Source organism: Babylonia areolata, chromosome 10, assembly GCF_041734735.1.
Source record: "Babylonia areolata isolate BAREFJ2019XMU chromosome 10, ASM4173473v1, whole genome shotgun sequence".
In the NCBI taxonomy this organism is placed as follows: Eukaryota; Metazoa; Mollusca; class Gastropoda; order Neogastropoda; family Buccinidae; genus Babylonia; species Babylonia areolata.
Window position 1 is genome coordinate 670,885 of NC_134885.1, and position 13,617 is coordinate 684,501.

The window sequence follows — 13,617 nt, forward strand, 5'->3', positions numbered from 1 at the left end:
CGCTGACGGGGCTGGGTAACCGCAGCGACCGACTTGGATGTTCGCGTGCAGAGCCGGATGGACTGAGTGATGAGTAATGTCGGTATTCCTTCTCAATCGTTGGAGACCCAGGTGTGATTTGGGTGAAGCTTGTCTCCGTGTGTGTAACAGCAAAATGGTGCAGGGTTGTGTCAGTGTGCAGAGTTCTTCCTGATCGCTGAGACGTTTTCATTGTCCAGGTAAGTCAAGTGGCAGGAGAGAACTTGTGTGTGTGTTGTCAGCCTTCGGTAGCCGTTCAACTGGTCTATTTATAGAGCACCAACTGGTCTATTTATAGCACGTCGCCTGTTGTGTGTGGCCGTCTTTCTTTCAGTGCTGCTATAGGTTCGCGGTGTACCAATTTGTCCACACGAGGAACGTATCTCTTGTCTCTACATCTCTCTGTGTGTGTGCGTGCGTGCGTGCGCGCGCGCGCGCGTGTGTGTGTATGTGTGTGAAAGACAGAGATAGAGGGAGAGAACGAGAGAGCAAGTCTGTTATTTGTAGTCTTGTGTCGATTCATAAAGAGCACACACACACACACACACACACACACACACACACACACACACACACACACACACACACACACAGAGAGAGAGAGAGAGAGAGAGAGAGAGAGAGAGAGAGAATGACATTTCTTTTTTTGCAGTGAAAAATGTTTTGCAGCTCCAACGATAAGGAAGATAACGCTAGCGACGAGAAAACAACAACAACAACAACAAAACAAACGAAATACCTGTACACAAACACGTAAACATTTATACATCCATATACACTACATTAATATCACACACACACACACACACACACACACACACACACACACACACACACAGGGGGAGAGAGAGAGAGAGAGAGAGAGAGAGAGAGAGAGAGAGAGAGAGAGAGAATCAATGGGTAGGACAGAACTCCAAAAAAAAGAACAACAAAAAACAACCCAAAAATAAAGCCAAAACACGAACGAATGTAACTTGGGTCACCTGCATCAGTTGATCCTAATACATAGCACACTGTAGCTGGTTCTACAACAGCTGATCCTGATACATAGCCCACTGTAGCTGGTTCTACAACAGCTGATCCTGATACATAGCCCACTGTAGCTGGTTCTACAACAGCTGATCCTGATACATAGCCCACTGTAGCTGGTTCTACAACAGCTGATCCTGATACATAGCCCACTGTAGCTGGTTCTACAACAGCTGATCCTGATACATAGCCCACTGTAGCTGGTTCTACAACAGCTGATCCTGATACATAGCCCACTGTAGTTGCATTGAGCACTGTCCCGGGAGAGGACTGCAGCCAACTCCCTTCTTCCATCCCCCCCCTCCCCCCTCCGCCGTGCGGGACAAAGAAGGGACAGGAGGGATCCGTGTCACGGACACAACACACCGGGAAAACCCGCTTCCACTTCCACACCACGGCATCACTTTCACTTTCACTTTCTCGTGGAGACGTCACTGCGTTCGGACAAATCCATATAGACTACACCAGAGAGAGGGAGAGACAGACAGACAGGCAGGCAGAGATTGTGTTTGCCAAATGGCAGCTATCTACATGCTGTAAGTTTCCTCATTTCCATGACATGGACATCACTATGGCCTTGTGCAGTGGTCACAGCGTCAGAGACTTAATGGTGATATTTATTTTGCGCTCAGTCTTGTGCGGGGACAAATCAAATCGCTTTCAGCTGCAAGGGCCAGCAGTGACAATGTGTGGACGTTGCCCTGTACCTTGCTTGCTGGGTCACCAGTGACCTCGCTTCCTTGTTGGTTGTTGAGGGGGAGACCAGGAAGACATTCAAATAAAAGCCACCAACACACGCTGTTTGTCCGTGCCTCTGTTGTCCACTTTTGTGTTTGTTTCTTTTCATTTAGAGAAGAGGGAGACAGACAGACACAAACAGAGACAGAGAATGGGAAAGAGAGACAGACAGACAGACAGATAGACAGAAACATCGACAAACGAACAGATATATAAACCAATATACAAAGGAGAAATAGACAGACGGACAGTAACAAACATGTACATAAACGTCAGGAAACCAAGAAGAGGCAGACAAATACAGAGAGACGTGCACAGAGAGAGAGACATACAGAGACACAGAGATAGATAGATGGGTGAGCACAAGCACACACACACACACACACACACACACACACACCTCCTCGCTCTCACAGGCCAACTAAAAAGTTTGTGAAGAAGTGACTGTCACTTTAAACACCATTAAAACAGTCACGAGCACACTTATCTGTGCAGTCCAAGTGATGACCGATTTCAATGACAGCCGTGTCGAGTCGTGCAGCTGTCAATCAGTCAGCCACTCGGTGTGCAGACAGGTTTTCCTGTGGCTCCAGCATGGAGCGGTCCTTGTGTTTCCTGACGGCTCTGTGCTGCCTTTGTTGTGTCGGCTGGTCACATGCTGAGTATGTCACAAGTAAGTCTCTGGGCTTGTACCTTTGGAAAGAGAGAGAAGATTACGGATAGGATTTTTTTCCCCTTCAGATTAAGGTCTTGTCCTCATTCTGAAGGGGCTAGTTCAGATTTTTCCCTTCAGATTAAGGCCTTGTCCCCGTTCTGAAGGGGATAGTACAGATTTTTTCCTTCAGATTAAGGCCTTGTCCCCGTTCTGAAGGGGATAGTACAAAACAACATGATACTAATTCTCATTGACAAAGGTAACAGTTAACAGACATGAACTTTATAAACGAACACATTAAGAGACTGCAGTGCGTAGCCGAAACACACACACACACACACACACACACACACACACACACACAGAAGTAACTGCGTGACATGACATTACATTATATGTGTGAGATGGCACAGACTGGGGTAGGGGTAGTAGGGGGGTTAGGGAAGTAAAAGAGACAGAGAGGAAGAGAGACAATGAAACAGGGAGAGAGACAATGAGACACAGAGAGAGAGGCAGAGAGGGACACACACACACACACACACACACACACACACACACACACACACACACACACGTCACAATTTATCCCCTATTGTGCATGCCTTTTGCAGGCTGACTACAGCATAAGTTATGATCATGCTGCATCATTTGAGAGTGAAACAAGAGATAACAGTGAGAGAAAGACAGGGCTTTGGGGATGGCGCTCACTTCGTTTTTCTCCCACTTCATGGCGCTGGTCTTTCGTTTGTTCAGTTCACATGTACGTTAGTAAGTCAGTAAGTAAGTAAGTAAGTAAGTGTGTGTGTGTGTGTGTGTGTGTGTGTGTGTGTGTGTGTTGTGTGTGTGTGTGTGTGTGTGTGTGTGTGTGTGTGTGTGTGTGTGTGCTCTTTATGAATCGACACAAGACTACAAATAACAGGCCAGGAAATGTCCAAGGTCGACTCACTACTGCCCCCTACACCCCCCCCCCCCCCCCCCTCTCTCTCTCTCTTTCTCATTGTCTGTTTCTGTCTTTCTATCTGTCTGTCTGTCTCCCTCTCTCCCCTGTGTGTGTGTGTGTGTGTGTGTGTGTGTGTGTGTGTGTGTGTGTTTAAATGTATGCGTGCGTGCGTGCTTGTGTGTATGTGTCTTCCGCCTGTTCCGATCATGACAGCTGTACAGCGCTGGTGTTGCGTGACACTCCATATGGCGTTTTCAGCAGATAGTCAAGCCTGCTTCAAGAAAGTAAGCACGGATAGTTTGGCCCATTTGATGAAGGAAAATAAACAAGCATTGAGCAGTGGGTCAGGGTCAAGGTCGGGCAGGGAAGGGCCTGGTGATGAACGTTCCGAGGAGTATCGGTGTCGTCTGGCAGACAGTGAAGTGAACCACGTGCTTTAGGCGTGTGGGAGATGGGGGTGGGGGGTCTAACAATACTTGATGGTGTGGCCTGTGGCGATGTTTCCACCCCTCTCTCCAATACAGTGCACTCCAGTCCAATACAATCCAGTCCAGTCCAATACAATACAATCCAATGCAATACAATACAATCCAGTCCAATCCAATCCAATACAATCCAGTCCAGTCAATACAATCCAATGCAATACAATACAATCCAGTCCAATACAATCCAATCCAATCCAATACAATCCAGTCCAGTCCAATACAATACAATCCAGTCCAGTCCAATACAATCCAATGCAATACAATACAATCCAGTCCAATACAATCCAATCTAATCCAGTCCAATACAATCCAATGCAATACAATACAATCCAATGCAATACAATACAATACAATCCAGTCCAATACAATCCAATCCAATCCAGTCCAATACAATCCAATGCAATACAATACAATCCAGTCCAATCCAATACAATCCAATCCAGTCCAATACAATACAATACAACTCCTTCTTCCCACTGTTCTTCCTCCTCCATCTTCTTCTCCTGCCATCTGTTTCTTCGTTTGTTGTTGCTGTTGTTGTTGTTTGATGTCACGCTGAGTGTTGTTGTTGTTTGATGTCACGCTAAGTGGTGTGTTGTTGTTTGATGTCACGCTGAATGGTGTGTTGTTTGATGTCACGCTGAGTGGTGTGTTGTTGTTGTTTGATGTCACGCTAAGTGGTGTGTTGTTGTTTGATGTCACGCTAAGTGTTGTTGTTGTTTGATGTCACGCTGAGTGGTGTGTTGTTTGATGTCACGCTGAGTGTTGTTGTTGTTTGATGTCACGCTGAGTGGTGTGTTGTTCTTTCATGTCACGCTAAGTGGTGTGTTGTTGTTGTTTGATGTCACGCTGAGTGGTGTGTTGTTGTTTGATGTCACGCTAAGTGGTGTGTTGTTGTTTGATGTCACGCTAAGTGGTGTGTTGTTGTTTGATGTCACGCTAAGTGGTGTGTTGTTGTTTGATGTCACGCTAAGTGGTGTGTTGTTGTTTGATGTCACGCTGAGTGGTGTGTTGTTGTTGTTTGATGTCACGCTGAGTGGTGTGTTGTTGTTTGATGTCACGCTGAGTGGTGTGTTGTTTGATGTCACGCTAAGTGGTGTGTTGTTGTTTGATGTCACGCTAAGTGGTGTGTTGTTGTTTGATGTCACGCTGAGTGGTGTGTTGTTGTTTGATGTCACGCTGAGTGGTGTGTTGTTGTTTGATGTCACGCTGAGTGGTGTGTTGTTGTTGTTTGATGTCACGCTGAGTGGTGTGTTGTTTGATGTCACGCTGAGTGGTGTGTTGTTGTTTGATGTCACGCTGAGTGGTGTGTTGTTTGATGTCACGCTGAGTGGTGTGTTGTTGTTTGATGTCACGCTGAGTGGTGTGTTGTTTGATGTCACGCTAAGTGGTGTGTTGTTTGATGTCACGCTAAGTGGTGTGTTGTTGTTTGATGTCACGCTAAGTGGTGTGTTGTTTCATGTCACGCTAAGTGGTGTGTTGTTGTTTGATGTCACGCTGAGTGGTGTGTTGTTTCATTTCACGCTAAGTGGTGTGTTGTTGTTGTTTGATGTCACGCTGAGTGGTGTGTTGTTTCATGTCACGCTAAGTGGTGTGTTGTTGTTGTTTGATGTCACGCTAAGTGGTGTGTTGTTGTTTGATGTCACGCTGAGTGGTGTGTTGTTGTTTGATGTCACGCTAAGTGGTGTGTTGTTGTTTGATGTCACGCTGAGTGGTGTGTTGTTTCATGTCACGCTAAGTGGTGTGTTGTTGTTGTTTGATGTCACGCTAAGTGGTGTGTTGTTGTTTGATGTCACGCTGAGTGGTGTGTTTTTGTTTCATGTCACGCTAAGTGGTGTGTTGTTGTTGTTTGATGTCACGCTGAGTGGTGTGTTGTTGTTTGATGTCACGCTGAGTGGTGTGTTGTTGTTTGATGTCACGCTAAGTGGTGTGTTGTTGTTTGATGTCACGCTAAGTGGTGTGTTGTTGTTTGATGTCACGCTGAGTGGTGTGTTGTTTGATGTCACGCTGAGTGGTGTGTTGTTTGATGTCACGCTAAGTGGTGTGTTGTTTGATGTCACGCTGAGTGGTGTGTTGTTGTTTGATGTCACGCTAAGTGGTGTGTTGTTGTTTGATGTCACGCTGAGTGGTGTGTTGTTGTTTGATGTCACGCTAAGTGGTGTGTTGTTGTTTGATGTCACTTAAGTGGTGTGTTGTTTGATGTCACGCTAAGTGGTGTGTTGTTCTTTGATGTCACGCTAAGTGGTGTGTTGTTTGATGTCACGCTAAGTGGTGTGTTGTTGTTTGATGTCACGCTGAGTGGTGTGTTGTTGTTTGATGTCACGCTAAGTGGTGTGTTGTTGTTGTTTGATGTCACGCTAAGTGGTGTGTTGTTGTTGTTTGATGTCACGCTAAGTGGTGTGTTGCTGTTGTTTGATGTCACGCTAAGTGGTGTGTTGTTGTTGTTTGATGTCACGCTAAGTGGTGTGTTGTTTGATGTCACGCTAAGTGGTGTGTTGTTGTTGTTTGATGTCACGCTAAGTGGTGTGTTGCTGTTGTTTGATGTCACGCTAAGTGGTGTGTTGTTGTTTGATGTCACGCTGAGTGGTGTGTTGTTTGATGTCACGCTAAGTGGTGTGTTGTTGTTGTTTGATGTCACGCTAAGTGGTGTGTTGTTGTTTGATGTCACGCTAAGTGGTGTGTTGTTGTTGTTTGATGTCACGCTAAGTGGTGTGTTGTTGTTTGATGTCACGCTGAGTGTTGTTGTTGTTTGATGTCACGCTAAGTGGTGTGTTGTTGTTTGATGTCACGCTAAGTGGTGTGTTGTTGTTTGATGTCACGCTGAGTGTTGTTGTTGTTTGATGTCACGCTGAGTGGTGTGTTGTTGTTTGATGTCACGCTGAGTGGTGTGTTGTTGTTGTTTGATGTCACGCTAAGTGGTGTGTTGTTGTTTGATGTCACGCTAAGTGGTGTGCTGTTGTTTGATGTCACGCTGAGTGGTGTGTTGTTTGATGTCACGCTAAGTGGTGTGCTGTTGTTTGATGTCACGCTGAGTGGTGTGTTGTTTGATGTCACGCTGAGTGGTGTGTTGTTGTTGTTTGATGTCACGCTAAGTGGTGTGTTGCTGTTGTTTGATGTCACGCTAAGTGGTGTGTTGTTGTTTGATGTCACGCTGAGTGGTGTGTTGTTTGATGTCACGCTGAGTGGTGTGTTGTTGTTGTTTGATGTCACGCTGAGTGGTGTGTTGTTGTTTGATGTCACGCTGAGTGGTGTGTTGTTGTTGTTTGATGTCACGCTAAGTGGTGTGTTGTTGTTGTTTGATGTCACGCTAAGTGGTGTGTTGCTGTTGTTTGATGTCACGCTAAGTGGTGTGTTGTTGTTTGATGTCACGCTGAGTGGTGTGTTGTTTGATGTCACGCTGAGTGGTGTGTTGTTGTTGTTTGATGTCACGCTAAGTGGTGTGTTGTTGTTTGATGTCACGCTAAGTGGTGTGTTGTTGTTTGATGTCACGCTAAGTGGTGTGTTGTTTGATGTCACGCTGAGTGGTGTGTTGTTCTTTGATGTCACGCTAAGTGGTGTGTTGTTTGATGTCACGCTAAGTGGTGTGTTGTTTGATGTCACGCTGAGTGGTGTGTTGTTGTTTGATGTCACGCTGAGTGGTGTGTTGTTGTTTGATGTCACGCTAAGTGGTGTGTTGTTGTTGTTTGATGTCACGCTAAGTGGTGTGTTGCTGTTGTTTGATGTCACGCTAAGTGGTGTGTTGTTGTTGTTTGATGTCACGCTAAGTGGTGTGTTGTTTGATGTCACGCTGAGTGGTGTGTTGTTGTTGTTTGATGTCACGCTAAGTGGTGTGTTGTTGTTGTTTGATGTCACGCTAAGTGGTGTGTTGCTGTTGTTTGATGTCACGCTAAGTGGTGTGTTGTTGTTTGATGTCACGCTGAGTGGTGTGTTGTTTGATGTCACGCTAAGTGGTGTGTTGTTGTTGTTTGATGTCACGCTGAGTGGTGTGTTGTTGTTTGATGTCACGCTGAGTGGTGTGTTGTTGTTGTTTGATGTCACGCTAAGTGGTGTGTTGTTGTTGTTTGATGTCACGCTAAGTGGTGTGTTGCTGTTGTTTGATGTCACGCTAAGTGGTGTGTTGTTGTTTGATGTCACGCTGAGTGGTGTGTTGTTTGATGTCACGCTGAGTGGTGTGTTGTTGTTTGATGTCACGCTGAGTGTTGTTGTTGTTTGATGTCACGCTGAGTGTTGTTGTTGTTTGATGTCACGCTGAGTGGTGTGTTGTTGTTTGATGTCACGCTGAGTGGTGTGTTGTTGTTGTTTGATGTCACGCTAAGTGGTGTGTTGTTGTTTGATGTCACGCTGAGTGTTGTTGTTGTTTGATGTCACGCTAAGTGGTGTGTTGTTGTTTGATGTCACGCTAAGTGGTGTGTTGTTGTTTGATGTCACGCTGAGTGTTGTTGTTGTTTGATGTCACGCTGAGTGGTGTGTTGTTGTTTGATGTCACGCTGAGTGGTGTGTTGTTGTTGTTTGATGTCACGCTAAGTGGTGTGTTGTTGTTTGATGTCACGCTAAGTGGTGTGCTGTTGTTTGATGTCACGCTGAGTGGTGTGTTGTTTGATGTCACGCTAAGTGGTGTGCTGTTGTTTGATGTCACGCTGAGTGGTGTGTTGTTTGATGTCACGCTGAGTGGTGTGTTGTTGTTGTTTGATGTCACGCTAAGTGGTGTGTTGCTGTTGTTTGATGTCACGCTAAGTGGTGTGTTGTTGTTTGATGTCACGCTGAGTGGTGTGTTGTTTGATGTCACGCTGAGTGGTGTGTTGTTGTTGTTTGATGTCACGCTGAGTGGTGTGTTGTTGTTTGATGTCACGCTGAGTGGTGTGTTGTTGTTGTTTGATGTCACGCTAAGTGGTGTGTTGTTGTTGTTTGATGTCACGCTAAGTGGTGTGTTGCTGTTGTTTGATGTCACGCTAAGTGGTGTGTTGTTGTTTGATGTCACGCTGAGTGGTGTGTTGTTTCATGTCACGCTAAGTGGTGTGTTGTTGTTGTTTGATGTCACGCTAAGTGGTGTGTTGTTGTTTGATGTCACGCTGAGTGGTGTGTTTTTGTTTCATGTCACGCTAAGTGGTGTGTTGTTGTTGTTTGATGTCACGCTGAGTGGTGTGTTGTTGTTTGATGTCACGCTGAGTGGTGTGTTGTTGTTTGATGTCACGCTAAGTGGTGTGTTGTTGTTTGATGTCACGCTAAGTGGTGTGTTGTTGTTTGATGTCACGCTGAGTGGTGTGTTGTTTGATGTCACGCTGAGTGGTGTGTTGTTTGATGTCACGCTAAGTGGTGTGTTGTTTGATGTCACGCTGAGTGGTGTGTTGTTGTTTGATGTCACGCTAAGTGGTGTGTTGTTGTTTGATGTCACGCTGAGTGGTGTGTTGTTGTTTGATGTCACGCTAAGTGGTGTGTTGTTGTTTGATGTCACTTAAGTGGTGTGTTGTTTGATGTCACGCTAAGTGGTGTGTTGTTCTTTGATGTCACGCTAAGTGGTGTGTTGTTTGATGTCACGCTAAGTGGTGTGTTGTTGTTTGATGTCACGCTGAGTGGTGTGTTGTTGTTTGATGTCACGCTAAGTGGTGTGTTGTTGTTGTTTGATGTCACGCTAAGTGGTGTGTTGTTGTTGTTTGATGTCACGCTAAGTGGTGTGTTGCTGTTGTTTGATGTCACGCTAAGTGGTGTGTTGTTGTTGTTTGATGTCACGCTAAGTGGTGTGTTGTTTGATGTCACGCTAAGTGGTGTGTTGTTGTTGTTTGATGTCACGCTAATTGGTGTGTTGCTGTTGTTTGATGTCACGCTAAGTGGTGTGTTGTTGTTTGATGTCACGCTGAGTGGTGTGTTGTTTGATGTCACGCTAAGTGGTGTGTTGTTGTTGTTTGATGTCACGCTAAGTGGTGTGTTGTTGTTTGATGTCACGCTAAGTGGTGTGTTGTTGTTGTTTGATGTCACGCTAAGTGGTGTGTTGTTGTTTGATGTCACGCTGAGTGTTGTTGTTGTTTGATGTCACGCTAAGTGGTGTGTTGTTGTTTGATGTCACGCTAAGTGGTGTGTTGTTGTTTGATGTCACGCTGAGTGTTGTTGTTGTTTGATGTCACGCTGAGTGGTGTGTTGTTGTTTGATGTCACGCTGAGTGGTGTGTTGTTGTTTGATGTCACGCTAAGTGGTGTGTTGTTGTTTGATGTCACGCTAAGTGGTGTGCTGTTGTTTGATGTCACGCTAAGTGGTGTGTGTTGTTTGATGTCACGCTAAGTGGTGTGCTGTTGTTTGATGTCACGCTGAGTGGTGTGTTGTTTGATGTCACGCTGAGTGGTGTGTTGTTGTTGTTTGATGTCACGCTAAGTGGTGTGTTGCTGTTGTTTGATGTCACGCTAAGTGGTGTGTTGTTGTTTGATGTCACGCTGAGTGGTGTTGTTGTTTGATGTCACGCTGAGTGGTGTGTTGTTGTTGTTTGATGTCACGCTGAGTGGTGTGTTGTTGTTTGATGTCACGCTGAGTGGTGTGTTGTTGTGTTTGATGTCACGCTAAGTGGTGTGTTGTTGTTGTTTGATGTCACGCTAAGTGGTGTGTTGCTGTTGTTTGATGTCACGCTAAGTGGTGTGTTGTTGTTTGATGTCACGCTGAGTGGTGTGTTGTTTGATGTCACGCTGAGTGGTGTGTTGTTGTTGTTTGATGTCACGCTAAGTGGTGTGTTGTTGTTTGATGTCACGCTAAGTGGTGTGTTGTTGTTTGATGTCACGCTAAGTGGTGTGTTGTTGTTTGATGTCACGCTGAGTGGTGTGTTGTTGTTTGATGTCACGCTAAGTGGTGTGTTGTTGTTGTTTGATGTCACGCTAAGTGGTGTGTTGCTGTTGTTTGATGTCACGCTAAGTGGTGTGTTGTTGTTGTTTGATGTCACGCTAAGTGGTGTGTTGTTTGATGTCACGCTGAGTGGTGTGTTGTTGTTGTTTGATGTCACGCTAAGTGGTGTGTTGTTGTTTGATGTCACGCTAAGTGGTGTGTTGCTGTTGTTTGATGTCACGCTAAGTGGTGTGTTGTTGTTTGATGTCACGCTAAGTGGTGTGTTGTTGTTTGATGTCACGCTAAGTGGTGTGTTGTTGTTGTTTGATGTCACGCTGAGTGGTGTGTTGTTGTTTGATGTCACGCTGAGTGGTGTGTTGTTGTTGTTTGATGTCACGCTAAGTGGTGTGTTGTTGTTGTTTGATGTCACGCTAAGTGGTGTGTTGTTGTTTGATGTCACGCTAAGTGGTGTGTTGTTTGATGTCACGCTGAGTGGTGTGTTGTTGTTTGATGTCACGCTGAGTGGTGTGTTGTTGTTTGATGTCACGCTGAGTGGTGTGTTGTTGTTGTTTGATGTCACGCTAAGTGGTGTGTTGTTGTTGTTTGATGTCACGCTAAGTGGTGTGTTGCTGTTGTTTGATGTCACGCTAAGTGGTGTGTTGTTGTTTGATGTCACGCTGAGTGGTGTGTTGTTTGATGTCACGCTGAGTGGTGTGTTGTTGTTTGATGTCACGCTGAGTGTTGTTGTTGTTTGATGTCACGCTGAGTGTTGTTGTTGTTTGATGTCACGCTGAGTGGTGTGTTGTTGTTTGATGTCACGCTGAGTGGTGTGTTGTTGTTGTTTGATGTCACGCTAAGTGGTGTGTTGTTGTTTGATGTCACGCTGAGTGTTGTTGTTGTTTGATGTCACGCTAAGTGGTGTGTTGTTGTTTGATGTCACGCTAAGTGGTGTGTTGTTGTTTGATGTCACGCTGAGTGTTGTTGTTGTTTGATGTCACGCTGAGTGGTGTGTTGTTTGATGTCACGCTGAGTGGTGTGTTGTTGTTGTTTGATGTCACGCTAAGTGGTGTGTTGTTGTTTGATGTCACGCTAAGTGGTGTGTTGTTGTTTGATGTCACGCTGAGTGGTGTGTTGTTTGATGTCACGCTGAGTGGTGTGTTGTTGTTGTTTGATGTCACGCTAAGTGGTGTGTTGCTGTTGTTTGATGTCACGCTAAGTGGTGTGTTGTTGTTTGATGTCACGCTGAGTGGTGTGTTGTTTGATGTCACGCTGAGTGGTGTGTTGTTGTTGTTTGATGTCACGCTGAGTGGTGTGTTGTTGTTTGATGTCACGCTGAGTGGTGTGTTGTTGTTGTTTGATGTCACGCTAAGTGGTGTGTTGTTGTTGTTTGATGTCACGCTAAGTGGTGTGTTGCTGTTGTTTGATGTCACGCTAAGTGGTGTGTTGTTGTTTGATGTCACGCTGAGTGGTGTGTTGTTTGATGTCACGCTGAGTGGTGTGTTGTTGTTGTTTGATGTCACGCTAAGTGGTGTGTTGTTGTTTGATGTCACGCTAAGTGGTGTGTTGTTGTTTGATGTCACGCTAAGTGGTGTGTTGTTTGATGTCACGCTGAGTGGTGTGTTGTTCTTTGATGTCACGCTAAGTGGTGTGTTGTTTGATGTCACGCTAAGTGGTGTGTTGTTTGATGTCACGCTGAGTGGTGTGTTGTTGTTTGATGTCACGCTGAGTGGTGTGTTGTTGTTTGATGTCACGCTAAGTGGTGTGTTGTTGTTGTTTGATGTCACGCTAAGTGGTGTGTTGCTGTTGTTTGATGTCACGCTAAGTGGTGTGTTGTTGTTGTTTGATGTCACGCTAAGTGGTGTGTTGTTTGATGTCACGCTGAGTGGTGTGTTGTTGTTGTTTGATGTCACGCTAAGTGGTGTGTTGTTGTTGTTTGATGTCACGCTAAGTGGTGTGTTGCTGTTGTTTGATGTCACGCTAAGTGGTGTGTTGTTGTTTGATGTCACGCTGAGTGGTGTGTTGTTTGATGTCACGCTAAGTGGTGTGTTGTTGTTGTTTGATGTCACGCTGAGTGGTGTGTTGTTGTTTGATGTCACGCTGAGTGGTGTGTTGTTGTTGTTTGATGTCACGCTAAGTGGTGTGTTGTTGTTGTTTGATGTCACGCTAAGTGGTGTGTTGCTGTTGTTTGATGTCACGCTAAGTGGTGTGTTGTTGTTTGATGTCACGCTGAGTGGTGTGTTGTTTGATGTCACGCTGAGTGGTGTGTTGTTGTTGTTTGATGTCACGCTAAGTGGTGTGTTGTTGTTTGATGTCACGCTAAGTGGTGTGTTGTTGTTTGATGTCACGCTAAGTGGTGTGTTGTTTGATGTCACGCTGAGTGGTGTGTTGTTTGATGTCACGCTGAGTGGTGTGTTGTTGTTGTTTGACGTCACGCTAAGTGGTGTGTTGTTGTTGTTTGACGTCACGCTAAGTGGTGTGTTGTTTGATGTCACGCTGAGTGGTGTGTTGTTGTTTGATGTCACGCTGAGTGGTGTGTTGTTTGATGTCACGCTGAGTGGTGTGTTGTTGTTGTTTGACGTCACGCTAAGTGGTGTGTTGCTGTTGTTTGATGTCACGCTAAGTGGTGTGTTGTTGTTTGATGTCACGCTGAGTGGTGTGTTGTTTGATGTCACGCTAAGTGGTGTGTTGTTGTTGTTTGATGTCACGCTGAGTGGTGTGTTGTTGTTTGATGTCACGCTGAGTGGTGTGTTGTTGTTGTTTGATGTCACGCTAAGTGGTGTGTTGTTGTTGTTTGATGTCACGCTAAGTGGTGTGTTGCTGTTGTTTGATGTCACGCTAAGTGGTGTGTTGTTGTTTGATGTCACGCTGAGTGGTGTGTTGTTTGATGTCACGCTGAGTGGTGTGTTGTTGTTGTTTGATGTCACGCTAAGTGGTGTGTTGTTGTTTGATGT

At 45.3% G+C, this 13,617-nt stretch overlaps 1 protein-coding gene across 2 annotated transcripts in view; it reads left to right on the forward strand.

Moving 5' to 3' along the window:
• The window catches only part of LOC143286679 (glycosyl hydrolase YngK-like), a 33,120-nt gene continuing 19,503 nt past the window's right edge, over nucleotides 1-13,617 (forward strand). The window contains exon 1 of one of the 2 annotated variants that reach the window (XM_076594335.1): nucleotides 1-218. Coding sequence is in view for 1 of the 2 variants with exons in the window: in XM_076594334.1 (XP_076450449.1) it covers nucleotides 2,302-2,458 (157 nt within the window). In the remaining variant the exon portion in view is untranslated. Of the gene's footprint in view, nucleotides 219-2,286; nucleotides 2,459-13,617 lie in introns of those variants that run through there. The other variant, XM_076594334.1, reaches the window with a different exon arrangement.